General features: G+C 34.5%; 2 protein-coding genes across 4 annotated transcripts; both read right to left on the bottom strand.

Moving 5' to 3' along the window:
• Positions 1–1397: 1397 nt before the first annotated feature.
• On the bottom strand, positions 1398–9900 carry LOC142622938 (uncharacterized). Of its 3 annotated transcripts, XR_012841987.1 has the most exons (5): positions 9603–9765; positions 6841–7575; positions 6650–6733; positions 3310–3460; positions 1398–1557 (listed from the first exon to the last, which is right to left on the bottom strand). XR_012841987.1 is itself a non-coding variant. In XM_075796507.1 (4 exons), the coding sequence occupies exons 2-4, from the start codon at positions 7538–7540 to the stop codon at positions 3381–3383; spliced, it is 864 nt and encodes a 287-aa protein (XP_075652622.1). In that variant the 5' UTR covers positions 7541–7575; positions 9603–9900; the 3' UTR covers positions 3058–3380. The 3 variants fall into 3 exon arrangements, 2 of the variants coding, with proteins under 2 accessions (XP_075652622.1, XP_075652623.1); XM_075796507.1 differs by lacking the exon at positions 1398–1557 and having other exon boundaries at positions 3058–3460; positions 9603–9900; XM_075796508.1 differs by lacking the exon at positions 1398–1557 and having other exon boundaries at positions 3058–3460; positions 6552–6733.
• A 5719-nt stretch (positions 9901–15619) lies between these two features.
• On the bottom strand, positions 15620–18273 carry LOC142639677 (U-box domain-containing protein 15-like). The gene is made up of 4 exons (XM_075813824.1): positions 17947–18273; positions 17747–17863; positions 17009–17434; positions 15620–16675 (listed from the first exon to the last, which is right to left on the bottom strand). Exons 1-4 carry the CDS (start codon positions 18271–18273, stop codon positions 15620–15622), a joined length of 1926 nt encoding a protein of 641 aa, XP_075669939.1.
• Between the last annotated feature and the right edge of the window lie 264 nt (positions 18274–18537).

The following is an 18537-nucleotide window of genomic DNA, read 5'->3' as shown; positions in this document are numbered from 1 at the left end:
GCAACCATTGTTAGCGAAAGGTTTAGCTTCTCTTGTACCTTCTTATGTTTTTACAATTTAATAGTAGGAGATGAGAGGATTTGAAAACTAGATGTCTCAATCAAAAACACTAAGAGATACCAACTATTTGAGGAATACAAATCCTCTGCACTATTTTCTGTGTTCTATCAATCACGATATGTTATGTATTTGTTTGATTTTCCTTATAAAATAACTGAAGTTTAAAATGAAAAAAAAAAAAAAATCAAATACATGGTTTATCATGGTGGTGGAATATAAAGTAGAACATAAAAAATAGTATAAGAGATCTGTAATCTTAGTTAAGTTACAAGACTTTTGGCCTCTTATCCTATTTGATTGAATATGGTTTTAATGAGATTATGATTCTATATATACTTTATTCTTTTATTTGAAAAAAAAATTCTTACATGACATATCAAGATATTGAAGTGTAAATAAGGAGAAAATATACTCTGTTACGGGTATATTTTTTCATAAATAAGAGCATTTAAACCTCCAATTGTAAGTCAAGAGTTAGAAAATCTAACTATAAAAAAACCACCGCGCACCCTTGGTGTGATGGTCACTCCACAAATATAAATGCTTGTGGGGTGTGGAGGGCAAGGGTCGGGATTTAAGTCTCCAAGAGAGAGTTTCACACATATATACACTTAAATTAGAGTAGAGTAGAAATTCTATCTTGTATTTAAAAAAAAAAAACAGTAAAAAACTTAAAACTATTCAATAGTAGCCAATACATTAGTTAGATGACTATGAACGAGATTACAATAATGACTAATTATTTATGGGGTTTTTAGAGAACTAGCATTGGGCTGTAAAAACCCCTCATTTGCTATTTTAGCAATTAGACACTTAAAATTATGCTTCATCTGCATATGTAAACCCAAAATTTTTTCCTTTTAATTTACAGAAAGGTTGCGCGTATGTATATGCAACCTTACTATTCATGGGATTGTAAAGAAAAAAAAAATACTACTTTAATTTCTCACATTCTCTCTTCCTCTCACTTTCATGTTTTTTAATTTTTTATTAAGTAGTTTCTATTATTTTATTAAATTGTATGTAAAAATAAAAACTAAGTTATATGTTGGGCATATTGTTAGATGAGTTAATAAAATAGATATAGTATTTAAAGATGTAAAATATATATATTTTTTACATTCCTATTGCTAGTGCTCTTAACCCCGAATAGCAAACCTAATCTTGAATCGTACGAGGGAATCGAATTCATTCAATACAAATGGTAGCTAGTACCTAGTATTCCAAAATTTGATTTGGGAGGCTGTGGGGTCGTTTTGATTTTTTTTATTAATTTTTTTCATTCTTCCGTTAAAATTGAAATAACAAAAGTTGTCTACTTGGAAAAAAAAAATACAAAAATTTGTGTACTAAGTTGATTAAAAAGAAAAGACAAGGGTTCTTAGTACAACAACATAAAAATTCACTGGTCTTGGTGCATTTTACCCAAGAAAGAAATGTAAGCCATTCCAACTACGAAGTGTTCAAAGTTCTGATCATCGAGGACGCGTATAGGTACTAATCACCAAGAAAAGAATGTAATAATGTCAAAACAATGGGACAATACCATATTTAAAAGGTCTTGCATATAATTATAAACTAGGGTAAAATACAAAAAACCAAAATTTTAAAAAAACATATATGATTTGCTCACAATGACTGTATTATGATAATTATAAGCGCAATGGAGTATCTGAGTAACTAATGACAGATAAATAATAATCAGAGATAAAGAATTAAGCAAGATAAGCGAGTGGACTATCAAACAGTATTAATTGATGTTTGTGCTCAAGAAACAAAACGGATATTTTTAAAAAAGTTTGAAAGTGCCTGATGTTAGCCCAAATCTTAAGAATAGTTTTGTATATTGCCCCGTAAAATATAAAACCACTTTTTAAAGCCAAGTTTAGAACACTGTTATACTTCAGGAGCGGAGTTTCAAGAGGGAACTTCAATTACTAAACTACTTTAAGTCTCTACACTTCAGGAGCGTAGATTCAATGAGGCAATATTAGCAATTTTGTTTGGCCATAAATTGTAGTTACTAGAATTTGTTCTTAGTCAACCTCGCTACAATGGCTAACAATTAGAAAAGCCGGGTATTAATTTTTATGCCTCTCTAAAATATAAGATCGAAAAATAGTCATTGCCTTGTTTTTGAATCCCCTAAACAAAACTTGTTCTAATTCGAGCACATAAATAAACTTTACCAAATGAGCCAACTCACACACATATGTTTATGGCTTTAAATCTATAACAAAACAACTTGAACTAGCACAATATTTGGAAACCATATGGAAAAATTACACCATCTTTTATCAATGGTAAACGTATTTTTAGTTTACTACTAAGTTCAATTCACACATATGGCATGATATAAATTGTAAAATTAGTTCAAATTATTTCCGTTCAAAACCTATGCGATGCTTTATACATTTGATTTTTGAACCTATAGAGGCACTTTCTAGTTTTTGCTTTCAATTGGAACTGGTTTATGTGGTCACCCTAAATTATTTTTTAATCTTCTGGCTGTGGTGTAGTTTTTTTTTGAGAAGTAAGAAAATTTTAATTAAATAAGGCTCCTTCATGCAAGGAGCATGAAGTTTCAAAAATATAAATAAAATAAAACAAAACAAAAGGAAAAAAAAAAAAAAAACCAAGCATAGATAAGAAGAGAAGCTAAAAAATAAGAAATAGAACCACTAGACGTGAATCCCAAGCTCAAGACCAATCTAACGTCCCTGTAAATAATGTTATGAGCTGATCCATTGAATGCTCCCGATTCTTAAAACTGTGACTACTACACTCCCTCCAAATAATTCACATAACACACAAGGTACCAACTAAGACGAACTTGAACAGAAGTGGGGAGAGTATTATCCATGTTTGCAGATCAGTCGTTATTATAGATATTAAGGTAACCCACAACTACTTGGACATGGTATCAGAAAATTCTAGTAACAGGGTGTTAGAAGACATTACAATCTTTGCCCTCCATTATCTATTTGAGACGAAGCATTTATTTTCGCTATAAAATTTTTGACATCTAGGAGTAGGAATTTTGATATTGATAAGACTACCTGATACAACTATCAGTAGAAGCAAAAGATGACAAGTTACAAACTTACAATTGATAAATAAGTTCCTAATAAATATCAGGTTTGCACGGTTGGTAGAGCTACCAAAAAGGTAAATTCATTCCAAGCCAAACATAAAAAAAGAAAATGAAAAATGAAAAATGAAGAAACTGAGGCAGATTAATTTACCTACCTGGTCATAAGCAGAATCACTAAAACTTAACTCGTTTATCTAATTGATTTTCACTTTTTCGACAGAACTTGTCAAGATGCTGGCAAGGGATTCTTTGTCGGTGAAGACTTCCCAAATATGTTTAGTGCCTTCATCCTTTCGATCTCTTTCACTGCAATGGAGGAACACAATGAATTGGCTTAATTATCATCCGAAAATCATTGATTACTAAACTCGGTTAAACTTTAATTGAACAAAAAAAAGGTATATGAGGTTTATGATCTTAGAGAACTTGCATATAAACTTTTGGGTAAATTGCAAATTGCACCTCTAAAGTTTGGACGTGATTGGATTTTACACACTGAAGTTTCAGAATTTGAATTTTACACCCTGAAATTTGGGATGTTTGGATTTTACACCCTGATATTTCAGAATTTGAATTTTACCTCCTAAAGTTTGTGAGTGTTTGGATTTTATATCTCAAAATTATGAAACTTAGGGTGTAAAGTCCAAACACCTCTAAATTTTAGGAGGTAAAATCCACACACCCCTAAAATATAAGAGCTAAAATCCAAATTTTGAAACGTCAAGGTATAAAATCCAAACACCCTCAATCATTAGGAGGTAAAATCCAAATTTTAAAATTTTAAGGTATAAAATCCAATCACCCCCAAACTTTAGGGGTGTAATTTGCAATTTACCCTAAACTTTTTTTCATCATTAAATGTTTTGTTTTTTTGTTTTTGTTTTTGTGTGTTATTCAATGTTTGGTACAATTGAAAATTTAACAAAAAACATTTTCCATGGTCAACAGAAAATTGTTTACACTTCCAAAAATGTAAACAATTTTCCAGAAAAATCATTTGCCTTTTTATCCCCACCACTCTTGCCCCTTTTTACTCCTCTATGCTGCCACTACCAACTTCCTCCATCACCAACCATCCAACCACCATAAAAAATTACCCAGCCTACAAGCCATTGCTGCCACCAATCACTGGCCACCTGCGGCCACTCAACCCGCCTCCTATCCGGCTATCGCAGCCACCTACTGCCAGCTGCCATTGGTTTCATATCATTACTATTGGCACCAACCATCTGTCATATTATGATATTTCTCCACTCCATAGTCTAATCCTTCTACATTACTAAGAATGCATTTATAGCTGGCACACAATCTAGTGCAGTAATTATGACAATACATTTCTCTCTGTTTAAAAGGACCATCACTAAGCAAAACTCACGCTCAATCTATATAGTGTGACGCATTGGCAGTATTATACTCTATTGTGTCATTATCCACTCAACTGTGTCCAGATTGGAGATTCAAACCCACAGCATGGTAAGCATTGTTGCATGACATGTGGCATAAGTTTACTTGTGCAGGAATCACTATTTTTGGAACACATATAGGATTCATCCATAGAAAAAGGATAGAAATATATTTAAAACGCAATTATTTGTAGAAGAACTAAAGCCAATATTCAGGACATCCAATTTCAATTTCATAATTTGTTCAGTAGGGAAAGCTGCAACACAGGGTTAAATACTAAACAGAGTATTAACCACATAAAGCAGATCTCATAGACTTACGCTGTTGATGCTCATAATGTAGACAAAAGTTTCCTCACTGAATATTTCTAGTTTACATCATTTAAGCAACTCTACTAGAAGTAGAAGCACTAGATAAAATTTAGCTACTTAGAGGTAGCAATTCTGTGAATACATTTAGCAACCCTCGACAATGAACAATCTATTAGGTATCATTTTAATCATTCGACACACGAGTAAAATATGTAGTTTTCTGGGTTGTCATAATTATAGCCACAAGCATTTCAATTCAAAAGCCCCTTTCATAGTTAAGTTTCAGTTTACAGTGAACTTACTGCTACTTAAGGTTTCATGCTAGCTTCATACACAAACAAATGCACAAGAAGAGGAGGATAAAAAAAGGAAATGTGAAAATACCCCTCAGCTTTGGGTTGATTTTAAACTGACGCCTTGAACTTCCAATTTGAAAATTTTGACCCAAGGTTAGGGAAATCGCCAAATTTGTCCTTCCATCTCACTTCTGTCCGTTTTGTTTGACGGAAAGTGATTTCGCTCATCCACATGATTTATTTTCAATAAAAGTAATTTTAAAGTAAAATTTAATTTTTTTTTTAAAATCCATTTTTTGGGTCTTCTTCTTGATCTCATCTTTCTCTCACTTTATCTCTTCCTCATCATCTCACTAACATGAATTAACTATGTAAGTAATAGGGCCATATGGAATTGGTTCTCATATCAATATTTCTTGAGCTTTGTGCTACCCAACAATCACTCCATGGCAGTGTTTGGTTGAAAATATTGGCAATCTAAGAGGGGTTGGGCTTCAGTTGGCAGCAGCTGGTTTTGGGGGGAACGGTCTAGGCTAACAATTTTGGCATTGTTGTTGGGTGATTGGGGGCTTACCAGAGGTGGTGGCAGCCGGGTGGACCTCAGTCATGGTGATTAATGGCTGAAAATGGAGAGTCAGGTCATGTTATTGGGTTTGCTAGTGGTGATTGTGGTTGGATGGGTCTTGGCCATGGTAATTTAAGGCCAAAAATTGAGTTTGATCATGGTGGCATGCCACTGCTTTCAATGCTCCTTGACCAATGGTCAGCTCTAGAATCGAGTGGCAAAAGTTTGGTGGTTTGGGGCTTTAAGTGAGTGGGCGATGAGTATATTTTGTAGGTTCAGTCATGGCCAGCCAACTTTGCCCTAAGTGGTGGCTACTTGGGGTTCAGCCAAGGGGATTTTGGCAGGTTGGAATGATCTAATTGGCAGCTTAGTGATTTCAGCTGTGGTCTGAGTGTTGTGTGTTTGTGAAGTTTGAGGCATGGGTTTGAAATTGAGGCATGAGACAGCAATGCAGCTGGGCTTTGCTGTGGGTTAAGGTCGGTGAGTTGTTGTGTACGGCAGTCTCAGTGAGAAGAAGATAATTGAATAAATAACATGGATTTAAAATGAAATTTTTATTTAATTTTACTTCAAAACAATTTTTTTATTAACAATGAATCATGAGTACAGGTGACCACTTTCCTTCCAGCCCATCTAACAACCGATTTGGCAAATTCCCTAACCCCAAAAATTTAAAAATTGTAAATTATAAAACAGAGGTCAGTTTCAAATTGAGCCAAAGTTGGAAGGGTCTTTTTGCATTTTGTGAAACCAAACAGAAAAGAAAAGATTCATGCTGACATTTCATGTATAAGATCTTAATATAACACCTAACTCCATACCTTATGTATTATGATACGTTTATTGAAAAAGTAACTGAGAATTCATTTCCTTAGAAGAATATAGTACCCAAACTCTGCTAGAAAATTCATGAAACTACCTTCTTCAACTGATAGCTGGATTGATCTTTTCTCCAACTCAACAGCATGTCTGCTTAGCTCAAGAGGAGACAAATAACAAAGCCCTGAAAGTCACAAACAAAAGAAAACATTTTTGGAACTGTCGGGAAAAAAAGATTAATTTAGAACAGATAATGTTCTACAGCAGTACCACTGGACTACAGTGTCTTACTTTGGATGTAATCTCTCTGATCATACTTATCACAGTGCTTCAGAAGCTTCTGCACATGAAGGAGCTGTTCTTTCTTTTTCTGATCAGTGCTCCCCTTAGAATCAGCTAAATGAGGAATTTCGTACTCAGAAGTAAACCTAAGGTGATTGGATTCAGCAGCTGGCAAACCATTATCAGTCTTTTCGAGAAAAATAGGAACTGATGGTCTACCAGGGGAAAAGGCTATCAAAGAAGCCATAGGAATTGGTGCAAATGCAGATAGACGAGATGTATTTTTCTCCTGCTTGTCAGATGGTTGTTGAGGTAGTTGTGGCTGATTGTGGAAATATTTTCTTGAATTTGGAAACCCGCTTTTATTCTCAAATGTCTCTTGAACTCTTGTCCTGCCTAGTTCTGAATCAAAATTCTTAACATCATGTGTGAGATGTTTATTTGCTCTATTACTTCTCCAGGACTGGTGATAAGGGGGGTTTGAAGAGAATTCAGGGGTAAGTCTCTTAGCCCCAGAGACCTTAACAGCATTGGCATCATGTCTTCCTAGAACACAACTCTCTGGATCATTGCGTATTAAGCTCCTGCTATCATTCTGCACATCTCTCAAAGCTGTCTTCTTCTTGCCTATTGGTGATTGCCTATGGTACAAAGGCAAATCAGTCCCACAATAGCCCAGCCCATTGTTTTTAAGGGTAGAGTTGATCATTTGTGGAACCAGCAGTACTCAGTATCCTGCCTTAGCTGTAGAGGCCCAAATTCAAGTTGAAATATGAAATCATTAAGGATGTCCTTTCAATGAACAAACCTTATACATCAGACTTACAGAGACTACACAGGTAAGTGACCAAGAAGGTAGTTTACACTTCTAGCAAATATCAACAGAGTCCCTAATAGGCTAATACATTTCAGTGCTGCCAAGACAGCCATATCATTTTCGCATTGAAAATTAAAATTAACACTCTTCTGCAGCACAACTTGAATATTAATTACAACATTCACTTATTGTCATAAAAGGAAGGTATGTACAAAATAATAATAACAATATAATCTTATTTTTTTTATATAAAAAATAGCATAACTTCCTCCGCATGTTCTAGTGTAGTAAAAGGATAACAATGAAGAAACTGAACAAAATCAGAGTACGTATTTTTGTCTAATGCAACTCAACAACTTCATATTGTGATCTTCTTCTGTAAGTTTAGCAACTAGTTACACCTAACTATTATAATAATCTTTCATGAAACAAAAGTAAAGAAAAGAAAATCATGGGATCAATGAGAAAGGACATACTCAAAAATGCCAACTAAATACAGCTAATCATTTAGCTATTCTGATATCATAATCTCTTTCAATGTTTTTATTAATGAAACAGTAACCTGCAACAAACACCCATGCTTTCAAAGTCTACAGTGCCACAAGTATATCAATAAATCCCATAAAAATCCAATACAGACAGTAATGCCACTGAATTAATTTTTTTTTATACGCAACTCCTAAGGCCAATCCATAAACAATTTTGGTTCGACACATGGTAATATGGTAGGAGATAGACTTTTTTTTTTTTTTTTTTTTAATGACGTGGAACCTCAACAAGGCAGAGCCCTTTGGACTACCCTTATGGCCTATTTGGATGTTTAAAAAAGGAGGGAGAGTAGAGTAGAGGGAAGGGGAGTAATTCAATTACCTTGTTTGGGAGTTTTTTAAGGAAGGAGGGGGAGGGGTTTGAAAGGATTTGAAGGGGTTTCAACTACCTCCAACCCCCTCATTTTTAATTCCCCCAAATTGGAGAGATTTGGAGGGAGAGTAGAACACATAAAATTATTGATAAAGTAAATTACTTAATTTACCCTTATTATATTTATAAAATTACAATGTTAAAAACAAGGGGAAGGGCTAATTACTCCCTTCCCCTTACTAATTATAAAAACATCCAAACAAGGTGGAGGGTAATCATTTTCCTCTACTCTCCTCCCCACTACTCCCCTCCCCTCTACTCTCCTCTACTCTTCTCCCTCTCTAAACTCCCAAACAGGCCATTAGGGAGTAAACCACGGCTACATGACCCCACCTTGCCAGAACCGTGTATCAGGTAATCCAGAGGAACTCCTGATAGGGGTCAAACCCAGGATATTTGAGTCTACAGCTCATTCCAAGCCTCCAACCACTAGGCTGAGATAGACTGATATTCAGTTACACAATTACACTATATTCAGTAACAAATTATATAAGTACATGTTTGTTTACCCATACCATATATAAAAAAATATATATAAAGCTACGAATTATATAATATAATATGCCGCAGCTAATTTAAATTTGTTTTATTGGTTCAATTTGAGAGCAACTGGCGGGTTGCTATATATTTCAAAATTTCATAACACAGTTTATTACTTAAAATAAATATATTAAAAAAAAGGACAACAATGGGTTTTTTTTTTCTTTTTTTGGGGTCCATCACGGGACCATTGGGCGCCTATGAGCTGAACTACACAGAGAATTATTATTATTAATAATATTATTATTAATTAATAAATAAATAAAAATTATACATTAAAAAAAAAAAAAAAAAAACAGTGCTGCAAGTTTCTCCTGAATGCAGTATTCAAGAATACAAACTAAAGTAGTGAGCTCAACCTTATATATCAGAAAACAAACCAAACCAGAATCCATACTTTTATTTTCAAGTGAAAATTTTTCAATTGAGGGTTTAACTTTAACATGACAAAAATAGAGTAGAAATAACAGATTTGAAGATAAGAAATTAGTACCCTTTCAATTCAAGCACAGAGCAGAGCTTTGACAACCGACCACAACCAGCGACTGAGCGAGAGAGAGAGAGAGAGGTGTGTGTGTGTGTGTTTTTTTTTGTTTTTTTTTTTAAAAGAGGCAATATTGGCTCCTGCGAAATTCGGAGGGCGTGGAGGTTTCTTTCTTTTTTAACTTTGTTTTTTAAAAAAACATGTAGCAGGAGGGCCCACCGTTACATTCGGGGTAGACTGGTAAAAGTAAAAGAGTGGCTTTGAACGAAATCTTCTTGTACTATTTGTAACTGTGGATCTGTATCTCTTTTTTTTTTTTTTTCTCTTGAAACAGGTATATATCGATACCATTGGAGTCAAATGTCATTAATGACCCTTGCTTGTTTGGTCAAATATACAATATAATAAGGATGCCAATGAGACCAATTGAGATTGGGTCATGGGTGTTCTATCTATGATAGAGCTAGAGTGTGTAGAGGAGGCATTTAGGTATACTTGACGGTGTTTATAAGTTAGGTTGGGTCAAGTTGATTTTGGACTCAACCTAGCACTTAATTGGATCATGTCAAGTGGTAGAGGATGAAACCTGTTGTCAATCTAGCAAAAACAATAGCTTGAATAAGTGGGTGTTTAAGGGTAACTATTGGCTTCGTTTGAACTAGCTATAAACAACAACAAGAAGCAAAAATGTTGGAGTTTGCAAGATCTCCATCAAATATAGACGAAGATATAACCCAGATTGCACCTATTATTGATTAGGTCAGTTCGGTCAAATTCCCAAGTGGGAAAACTTTGGGTAGGTTTTGAATTGTGAGACCTATCATCGACCTCAACCACTATTTAAATAGACCAAATCTTGATAGGTCAATTTAGGCCTAATAAGACGTCATCAACATTGATGAAATCGATCAATTTAAACCTAATTATTATTAGATAATACTAAGTTCATTTCATAATTTACAACTTCTTTCAAAAAACTAGATTTTTTGAGGATGTGGTTTCACTAAAAGTTTTAGAGTTACTCTGTATAAAATGCAATATGTATTTTGTTTTGGACTACATTTCTATTACCTTCTACTAGGTATACAAGATTTTGATATGAAATGACTTTTGGACCACAATTTTTTTGTTTTTCTTTCTTGTTCAATGGTTCTTACAAGTTATGTTAGGTTGGGTTGTAATTATTTTTTGAAGTTTTGGCTGGGTCTAGTTTAGTTTGGCAAAAGTTTCAACTCGTGTAACTTCATCCAACTTATGATATTAATAGTTAAAAAAAAAAAAAATATATATATATATATATATATATATATATGCATTTCAATTTTTTTTTAATTTGATTTTTTGTGTGTGTATCTTATGACTTTATTTAAATTTGTTAGTTTGATTTATTTTGGTATTTAAGACTTAGCTTTCATAAAATTGAGATATTAAGCTTAGTTGTGTAAAGCATAATCATTTATTGAATAATGAGCATAAATAGTTGAATAAAAACTCAATCTTTTTATTAGACATGACAAAATAACCTTGACTCAATGACCCGATTTGACCCATATTGGTTGGATTGGGTTTTAGAGATATCATGAGTTTGGTTGGATGGGATGGAGATATTTCTCAACACAAGGAGGTTGTGTTGGATAACCCAACCTGTGTATAGGGATGGCAATGGGGTGGGGCAAGGCCGAAGGATGGGACTTTCGTCCTCGCCTTGCATAGTTTTGTTTTACCCCATTCCCGCCTGACAGGAAAAACTTTATCACCCCATCTCCTCCCCTTAGGGCCACGCGAAGCCCCGCCTCACCCCGTAAAACTCTACTTTTTGTTAACTTGCCATACAACCAGTATGATTTGTTTAATGAAACCTATTTTCATTAATAAAAATATATTTGAAATTATAACTAAATTTATCCCATCAAATTAAATCAATTTTTAGAAAAAATTGAACAATATATCCAAGTGTTTAACAAGACAATCATAAAAATAAAAAAAAATCTCATAGTATAACACATAACAAAATAAAGGCAAAGAACCACGTTGGGTAGAATAAAATAAGCTAATATTGATATGTTTGTTTAAATAGTAGGGTTTTAGGGTATGACAAATTTACAATTATAACTCTTAGCAACGCCGGATTGGGTGGGGACGGGAAGGAGGAGGGGCGGGGCGGGTCTAAAAAGTCTAAACTCATCCCTGCCCCGCCCTGTGGTGCAAGGCTAAAATCTTGCCCCATCCCTGCCCCACCACTTTTGTTAGGTAGGGAAAACCCACGCAGGGCGAAGCAAGGAGGGGCGGGGAAAAATTGTCATCCCTACCTGTGCACACTCTTGTGAAATATTAGTATTGAAGTCAAATTCTCATGTTTGACTAGATTACTGGGCATCCTTGGAATTATGGTTGAATTTATCTTCTTTAAACTCAACATCTCGCAATTCCATTATAACATTGGACTAAAATGTAACAATCTATGAGATCAAAATTTTTGCATAACCTATAAATAAACTTTTCATTGCTCTTGGTCCTCACTTAGTCCTCTTTGAATCTAAGAGTTTTATAAAAGGTCATAAACCTCTACGCTTTAAAATAATTGAGGTTTGGTTTTTTACCATTCCAAAGTTCATACTTTATTGTTTTCTTAGATGAAACTCTATTGTATAAATGACACATTGTTAGGAAAGCTTCTCCCCATAATTTATATGACAACTTTTCTCTTAAAATCATGACATTAACCAAGTCTAACAAAAGTCTGAATTTTCCTTCTTACCAAACCATTCTGTTGAGGTGTATTAGGAGCATATTTTTGGTGTATTATTTGCATATACTTCACAAAATGTAGAAAACTCATGTGAAAGTCATTCTTCACGTCTATCACTCCTAAATGTTTTTATTGTTTTGTTCTACTTTAGATTTATAACATCGAACATGTTAAAAGATTCATCATTATTTCTCATATGTACACATACCCTCAAGTGATTCCTCCCTGTAATAACCTGGTGTAAGCGAGACAGGAAGACTACACATGTTCAAGGAAATAGTCAAATACTCAAAGAGATCTAGATATCCTTGTTTATCAAAAAAATAATTTATAGAAATCATCACTAAATGTAATAAAATATGTTTTTCCTCCGTAGTTAACACACGATTCAATCCGCATATATCAAAAGATACAAGTTGTAAAATTTGTGATTTCTTTGTGACGTGGGAAATGGTTTCTTAGCCATTTTTGACTTGTATACAAATTTTACATTTATTATTTTCATCATGCTTATGAGAAATTAAACCATACTTAGACTGTTAGACATATATCTCAGGTACTTAAAATTTAAACGTCCTCAATGACCATGCTATAAAGACGATGAATCAATGATATAAAAAGAATTAGAAACATCTTTATAATTATAATACTTAGTTTGAACTTTGAACATGCCATTAGTGTTTGAACTGAGTCTTATCATTGTGCACATGCACCGTTGCACTGGGATCAAAGCACAAAAGAGTTTGGAACAGCAGTCATTTGCACTTCTGTGATTATACCAATATATACTCCACTCACTATGGTTACAATTTCTTTAACAACAGTTGTTGCATTTGCTTTACTTTCATATTAGGATTTTTAGATTTACTCTTCTTAAAGTTGTTCCTACTTTTGTTTACTTTCAAGTGCTTTGTGTCTTATTCCCTTTGCCTTGAACGTTATTAATATTCACGTTAGAATCATAATTGATACCATCTCTTATTCTACTTTGTTGAAGACAATAAGACTTGTAGCTCACAGATCAAAAACGACAGAAACAAAGATGAGGCTTGTAGCTCACAAGCTAAAAATGACAGAAGTGAAGAAAGAATAAAGGCAAAACGGCAAAGGAAAGAAATAGAGGAAAGAAAGATTAATGAAACGGGGAGCTTTGATTTGTACAGACACATGAGTCACACGTGCAGCAAGACTAAGCATTCTGTTATGGGTTACAGTTGTCACGTGGACATTAGTTTGTTAGTTAAAATTTAGTTATTGAGCTTGCTTCGTGCCTTGTACAGAGCTCAGCTCTATGATTGTATATAAGTAGGGTTGATTGCTAATTTTATTTATTAGTTCATTTTGTAACATTCATATTAGTCAATAAGAATTTCAGTTCTCCTTCATTCTCTATTATCTCTTTTATTTTTCATACTTTCTTCTTCGAATCAAAGATGTTTATCAAACTTTTCCAAAGTGTGATCTTTTGTCACATATAAAAGTTTTTTCCGATAATTGTTCCAACCTGGTGGAGTATTGCAATGATTGGTCCCACTTGAAACGACTAAGAAATTTGAATCGATAAATTAAAGACTTTATTAACAAGATTTTGTAATTTATGCAAAAGGAAATATTATCAACCATTTTGAAGTCAAAGTACTTTTGAAAGATAAATTTGTCTGTATCTATTTTCTCCATTTTGTACTTTGCCTCTCCAAAGCATTCTATATGTTCTTGGTGTCTTCAATGGAGTGAAAGATCATAGATGATCCAGTAGAGTATTCAAAATGTGCCCCACACAGAGTCCATCTTCTTTGCATTTTCTTCCTTTGAGCCTTGATTGCATCGTTGTTTTGAGGAAATGGTTGCAAGTCTGATCCAATATATAGAAAACCTTCAATGCGATAAGAAGAAACTTCATTTTGTCACGACAATGGGTGAAATTTGAACCATCAAAATTCCCCAAATCTTGATTCATCACTTTCAAACTTGTTACTTCACTTTCTCCTTACATTTCTATCAAATTTTGTCTTGTTGGGAAAATAAGGGGAAAACAATGGAAGAATGAAAGAACAATGAGGGCTTTGAGGCACATAATAATTGTTATATTTAAGATGATATTTGCCCCCACTCGATTGAGTTTGTTAAAGGGTTGTAGACAAATCAACTTCGATATATAACTAAGCCAGGATTCTACAAGTAGCAAACTTGGAGATTCTTGTGAATTTCTCCATAGAGTGAGTAAAAATTTTGTAAAAAAACTAAATATAAATGATCAGTTATAATCAATGAGGAAATACCATTGAAATGGTACATTGGAGAAGTCACTTGAGAAGAGGCATATACTTCAAAATGTTATTATGACCGTTACTAGTTGCTAGGTATACAAAAAGTTCACTTTCCCTCAGGTTTTTTGCACAACTCTCTGGATAACTTTTCATTCTCTCACAATTTTGCTCAAGTGAAATACATCTCACTCTAGCAAAATTTTCAATAAAAAATTAAATAAGCCGATAGTAAGTTTGCTTGACACTCGAATGTAACTCACTCAAGCAAAATTCTCGAATGTAACTCACTCAAGCAAAATTCTGTAAACTAGTCTCCTTAAATTCTTAATCATTCTTCATTCTTCCACTTTCAAACAGGACAACTATTGCAATTACAAACACACGTTCCACAATAATCTTCAACAATGCATTCTGAACCTACATGTATCAGAAAACTTATAATCCATAATGCATAATTTTGATTTGAACTAGACAATTGACCAGGCTTCTAGTTTTTTTTTTTTTTTTGGTGTGTTTTGTTGGGGGGAGGTGGGGTTTCTAGTGTGGCAATGGGAGTACCTTCAGCCTTGAGAGAAATATTGTGGCTTGGACTTGGAGAACCTGGTTGCCTTGGCCACAGGCCAAGTTGCATGGTTGTCTTACATAATGATAAACTAATTCGGTGGGCGGCCAGAGAACATCAAATATCCAGAAATGAAACAGAAGTTGATTTTGGACTCCATGCTAGCTATAGTGTTTTGAAGACAGCTGTTGCACAAGACCATTTTAATATATGAACACGGTAATGGATATTTGCTTAAATTAGGAGCAACATTGGAGGAATAGACACTACATATATGTTACACACTGAATAGCATATGCTCTCAGCTATCATAAATATGATAAGTAAGAATAATTAGCCAAATATATGAACAATAAATTCAAGATTATAGGCAATTATGTGTTTCCAAATAATATAAACATAAACACTTGAATCAAAGAATAGCATAATCACCAAATTGGAAATAGCTTTAGGGAATTTGTTCACTTGTGCTAATGAGCTGTAAAATTGCATTTGCTTTCCTTTGTGCTCTATTGGTTCCACTCTTTGCAATCTCAATCAAATGCTCATACACTCCAAACTGAAGCGCTGCCAGTATGAAAGATGAATTGTTTGATCCCAACTCAAGAAGAACTGATGTTGCGCACTCCTTGTTCTTGGGGGTTCCTTTTTGGATGAATTCAACAAGATTTTCTATGAATGAGAGCTCTCCAATTTCTTGCCGTCCATCTGGATGTGATGCAAGAAGTAAGAAAATGGAAAGGGCCTCATCAACCATGCCTAAGTTTCTGTCCTTCAGTAATTGGCGTAAGGGAGGTATAATGCCAGCATTAATGGCCCTGGCCTTATTAGCTTCATTGAGAGATAAGTTGAAGAGTGCAGTTGCAGCATCTTTTTTACCTCTAATTGTCCCATTCTGCAACAGGGCTACCAATGGTGGAATGCCATTTGATGATCCCACAGTTATTTTGTTCTCATCCAACATTGATAAGCTAAATAAAGCTGCTGCCGAGTTCTCTCTAGCCTCAATACTTCCTTTTTGCAAGATTTCTATTATAGCTGGAATGGCTCCTTCTCTAGCTATGATTTTCTTATTAGCCTCATCAATGGACAAATTCAATAGAGCTGTTACGGCATGCTCTTGAATTTTAGAGTCTGGATAGGATAGGAGTTGCACTAATGGCAGGATTGCTCCATTCTTGGCAATCAAAACTCTGTTCTCAGGATTCTCTTTTGAGAGCATACGGATCTTCTTTACAGCCTTTCTCTGCAACTCTAACAGACTAGAATATAGATTTTCAACCAAAGATGAGATTTCCTCTTTGCGTTCAGGTGAGGAGCTTTCCTGGACTGAAGAATCAGGCTTCTTAGGAAGCTGAAAATTGTTCTTCTCACACCACTGCAAAATTATATTTTTGAGTGCAAAATTTGGTGCTATTGACAGGTGAGCCAAAGTTTGCCTGGTCTTTGGACAGGTTCGGTGGTTGGAGTCAAACCACTTCAGTATGCTTTCCCTCTCATATGTCTTTGATGAATAATGAAGTAAAAAAAGTTTCAAATAAAAAAGAAAGAATTATTAGTGTCTATGGTGCTGTAATAGTCTAGTAGCATAAATCATGCACGTGCTAAATAACAAGGACACAGAGAAACCTTTAGAAGGGGGATAGAGAAAAGGAACCCCCATTGTAATAACATAAATTCTCTCTGAGGATTGAAGTTCTTAAAAAAATGAATTCAACTCAATACAGCCATTTTGTAACAAATACTTGCAGCTCTTATATTACACCTATGAAATAACTAATTTAATACTATATTATTATTTTAGCCTATAAAAATTCGTGGGGCACATGATTATTACCTGTCCACTAGCAACAATAACAGGATCTGTCATTATCTCGAGTGTGATTGGACAAAGAAATTCATGAGGGATCAATAGAGATGGGCATTTCTCAAGTATTTTAGGCATGACAGGATCATCAAGAACATTGGTTAATTCCATGCCTGCAATTTGCTTGAATTTGTTAAGAATTTCAATGATTTGCTGGGTAGTATCTGCATTTTGCCCTCCTCTTTCTCTAACAAGGTTCCTTACAGCTATTGTCTCTATCTTAAGGTCCTCAACGGTATGTAGATCAAGCTTTTTTGCTAACCGTTCTATTATGGCACTGTCAGCATTCCGGTCATCCTTTTTGGAAAACACAACCATCATATCCATTGCTAGTTCTATATCCTGTGTATCTGTTCGCCTCCGTGCTCTCCTGAGTTGCACGCACATCAGCTCAATCTGAACCATAGTATAAGCAAAACTTAAAATTTAACAATAGAAGCAGAAGGAAAAAAAAAAAAAAAAAACACTGGATAATGCCAACATTCTGAACAGATGAAGCAACATACACTAAATAATTTGTGAGAAAAGATTTTCAAATGTGTAATTTTCAATATAATAACAAAATTGTTAAGAAACAAAAACTTGAAACAATACCTCTTTGATATAACATTAAGAATATGGCAATTAATTACTCAATCATTTAGTAGAGTTCAAAACATATAACAGACCAATCATAAGCTACTTTTGCAACAAAATGGACATATATACCTGTTCTTTCAATTCATCCGAGACATCAATTTCAACGCTAGGGAAATCTCCCAAAGCTTGACTGAACTTATCATAAACTGTATGAAATCTTATCATGACTGCCTCACTTTCCAATGCCTAAATTGCAGGCAAATTATTAGGATATGTAAAAGAAGAAGGAAAAAAAAAAGTTCTTAGGAAAAAAAAAAAACTCAACTAACCAGATAAATCTTGCTCCCCTCGTTACACATTTTCAACAATTTCCTCGCACAAAGAAGCACCTTCTTCAAACTACACAACCAAGCAATACCCGTCTCCGGGATTGGCGTTTCGAGGTCTCTGATCTCTTCTAAAAGAGGTAGCAACAACTTGATGCGCCTAACAATGCCACTACAATCTTTCTTATGTGTCCTCCTGTAATCTCCGAATTGAGCCACGGATTCAATCACACCCACTATTTCTTGAACCACATGCAACTTCTCCACAAGTTCTCCCCCTACTCCTCCTCCTACTCCTCCATCTTCTCTCTCTCCATTATCCATCACCATGACCAGGAGGAGGGTTGAGGGAAAGAGAAACGTGAAGAGAAAGAAACCCTAACCCTAGTTTCCACTGGCATTGCAATGCTCTGTAATGTGTTTCTTGGTGGTGGGTGAGAGAAGGTTTTTGCTGGCTTTTCGGGGTTTTGGTTTTTGGTTCAATCCACAAGCATTTAGCGGAGTCTTGTACGGTTGTACCTTAAAATAGAAACTATGTTTTTGAAAGTTCGTTACTTTCAAGTTTCACACTAACGCCCACGCGGTATTTTGACA

This window comes from Castanea sativa, chromosome 1 (assembly GCF_040712315.1).
Source record: "Castanea sativa cultivar Marrone di Chiusa Pesio chromosome 1, ASM4071231v1".
NCBI classification, from domain to species: Eukaryota; Viridiplantae; Streptophyta; class Magnoliopsida; order Fagales; family Fagaceae; genus Castanea; species Castanea sativa.
The sequence above is the reverse complement of the archived record's forward strand: the minus strand, read 5'-3'. Positions and strand labels throughout refer to the sequence as shown.

Bases quoted from the DNA above. Each gene is read 5' to 3' on its own strand.
- LOC142622938 (XM_075796507.1), bottom strand. From the start codon at position 7,540: ATGATCAACTCTACCCTTAAAAACAATGGGCTGGGCTATTGTGGGACT. The intron at 6,734-6,840 runs GTAAGACACTGT...TGTGACTTTCAG, and splicing joins TCAGAGAGATTACATCCAAA to GGCTTTGTTATTTGTCTCCT. The intron at 3,461-6,649 runs GTAGTTTCATGA...CCTCCATTGCAG, and splicing joins CCAGCTATCAGTTGAAGAAG to TGAAAGAGATCGAAAGGATG.
- LOC142639677 (XM_075813824.1), bottom strand. From the start codon at position 18,273: ATGGTGATGGATAATGGAGAGAGAGAAGATGGAGGAGTAGGAGGAGGA. The intron at 17,864-17,946 runs GTTAGTTGAGTT...CCTGCAATTTAG, and splicing joins AGGGGAGCAAGATTTATCTG to GCATTGGAAAGTGAGGCAGT. The intron at 16,676-17,008 runs GTAATAATCATG...TATTCATCAAAG, and splicing joins TTATTGTTGCTAGTGGACAG to ACATATGAGAGGGAAAGCAT.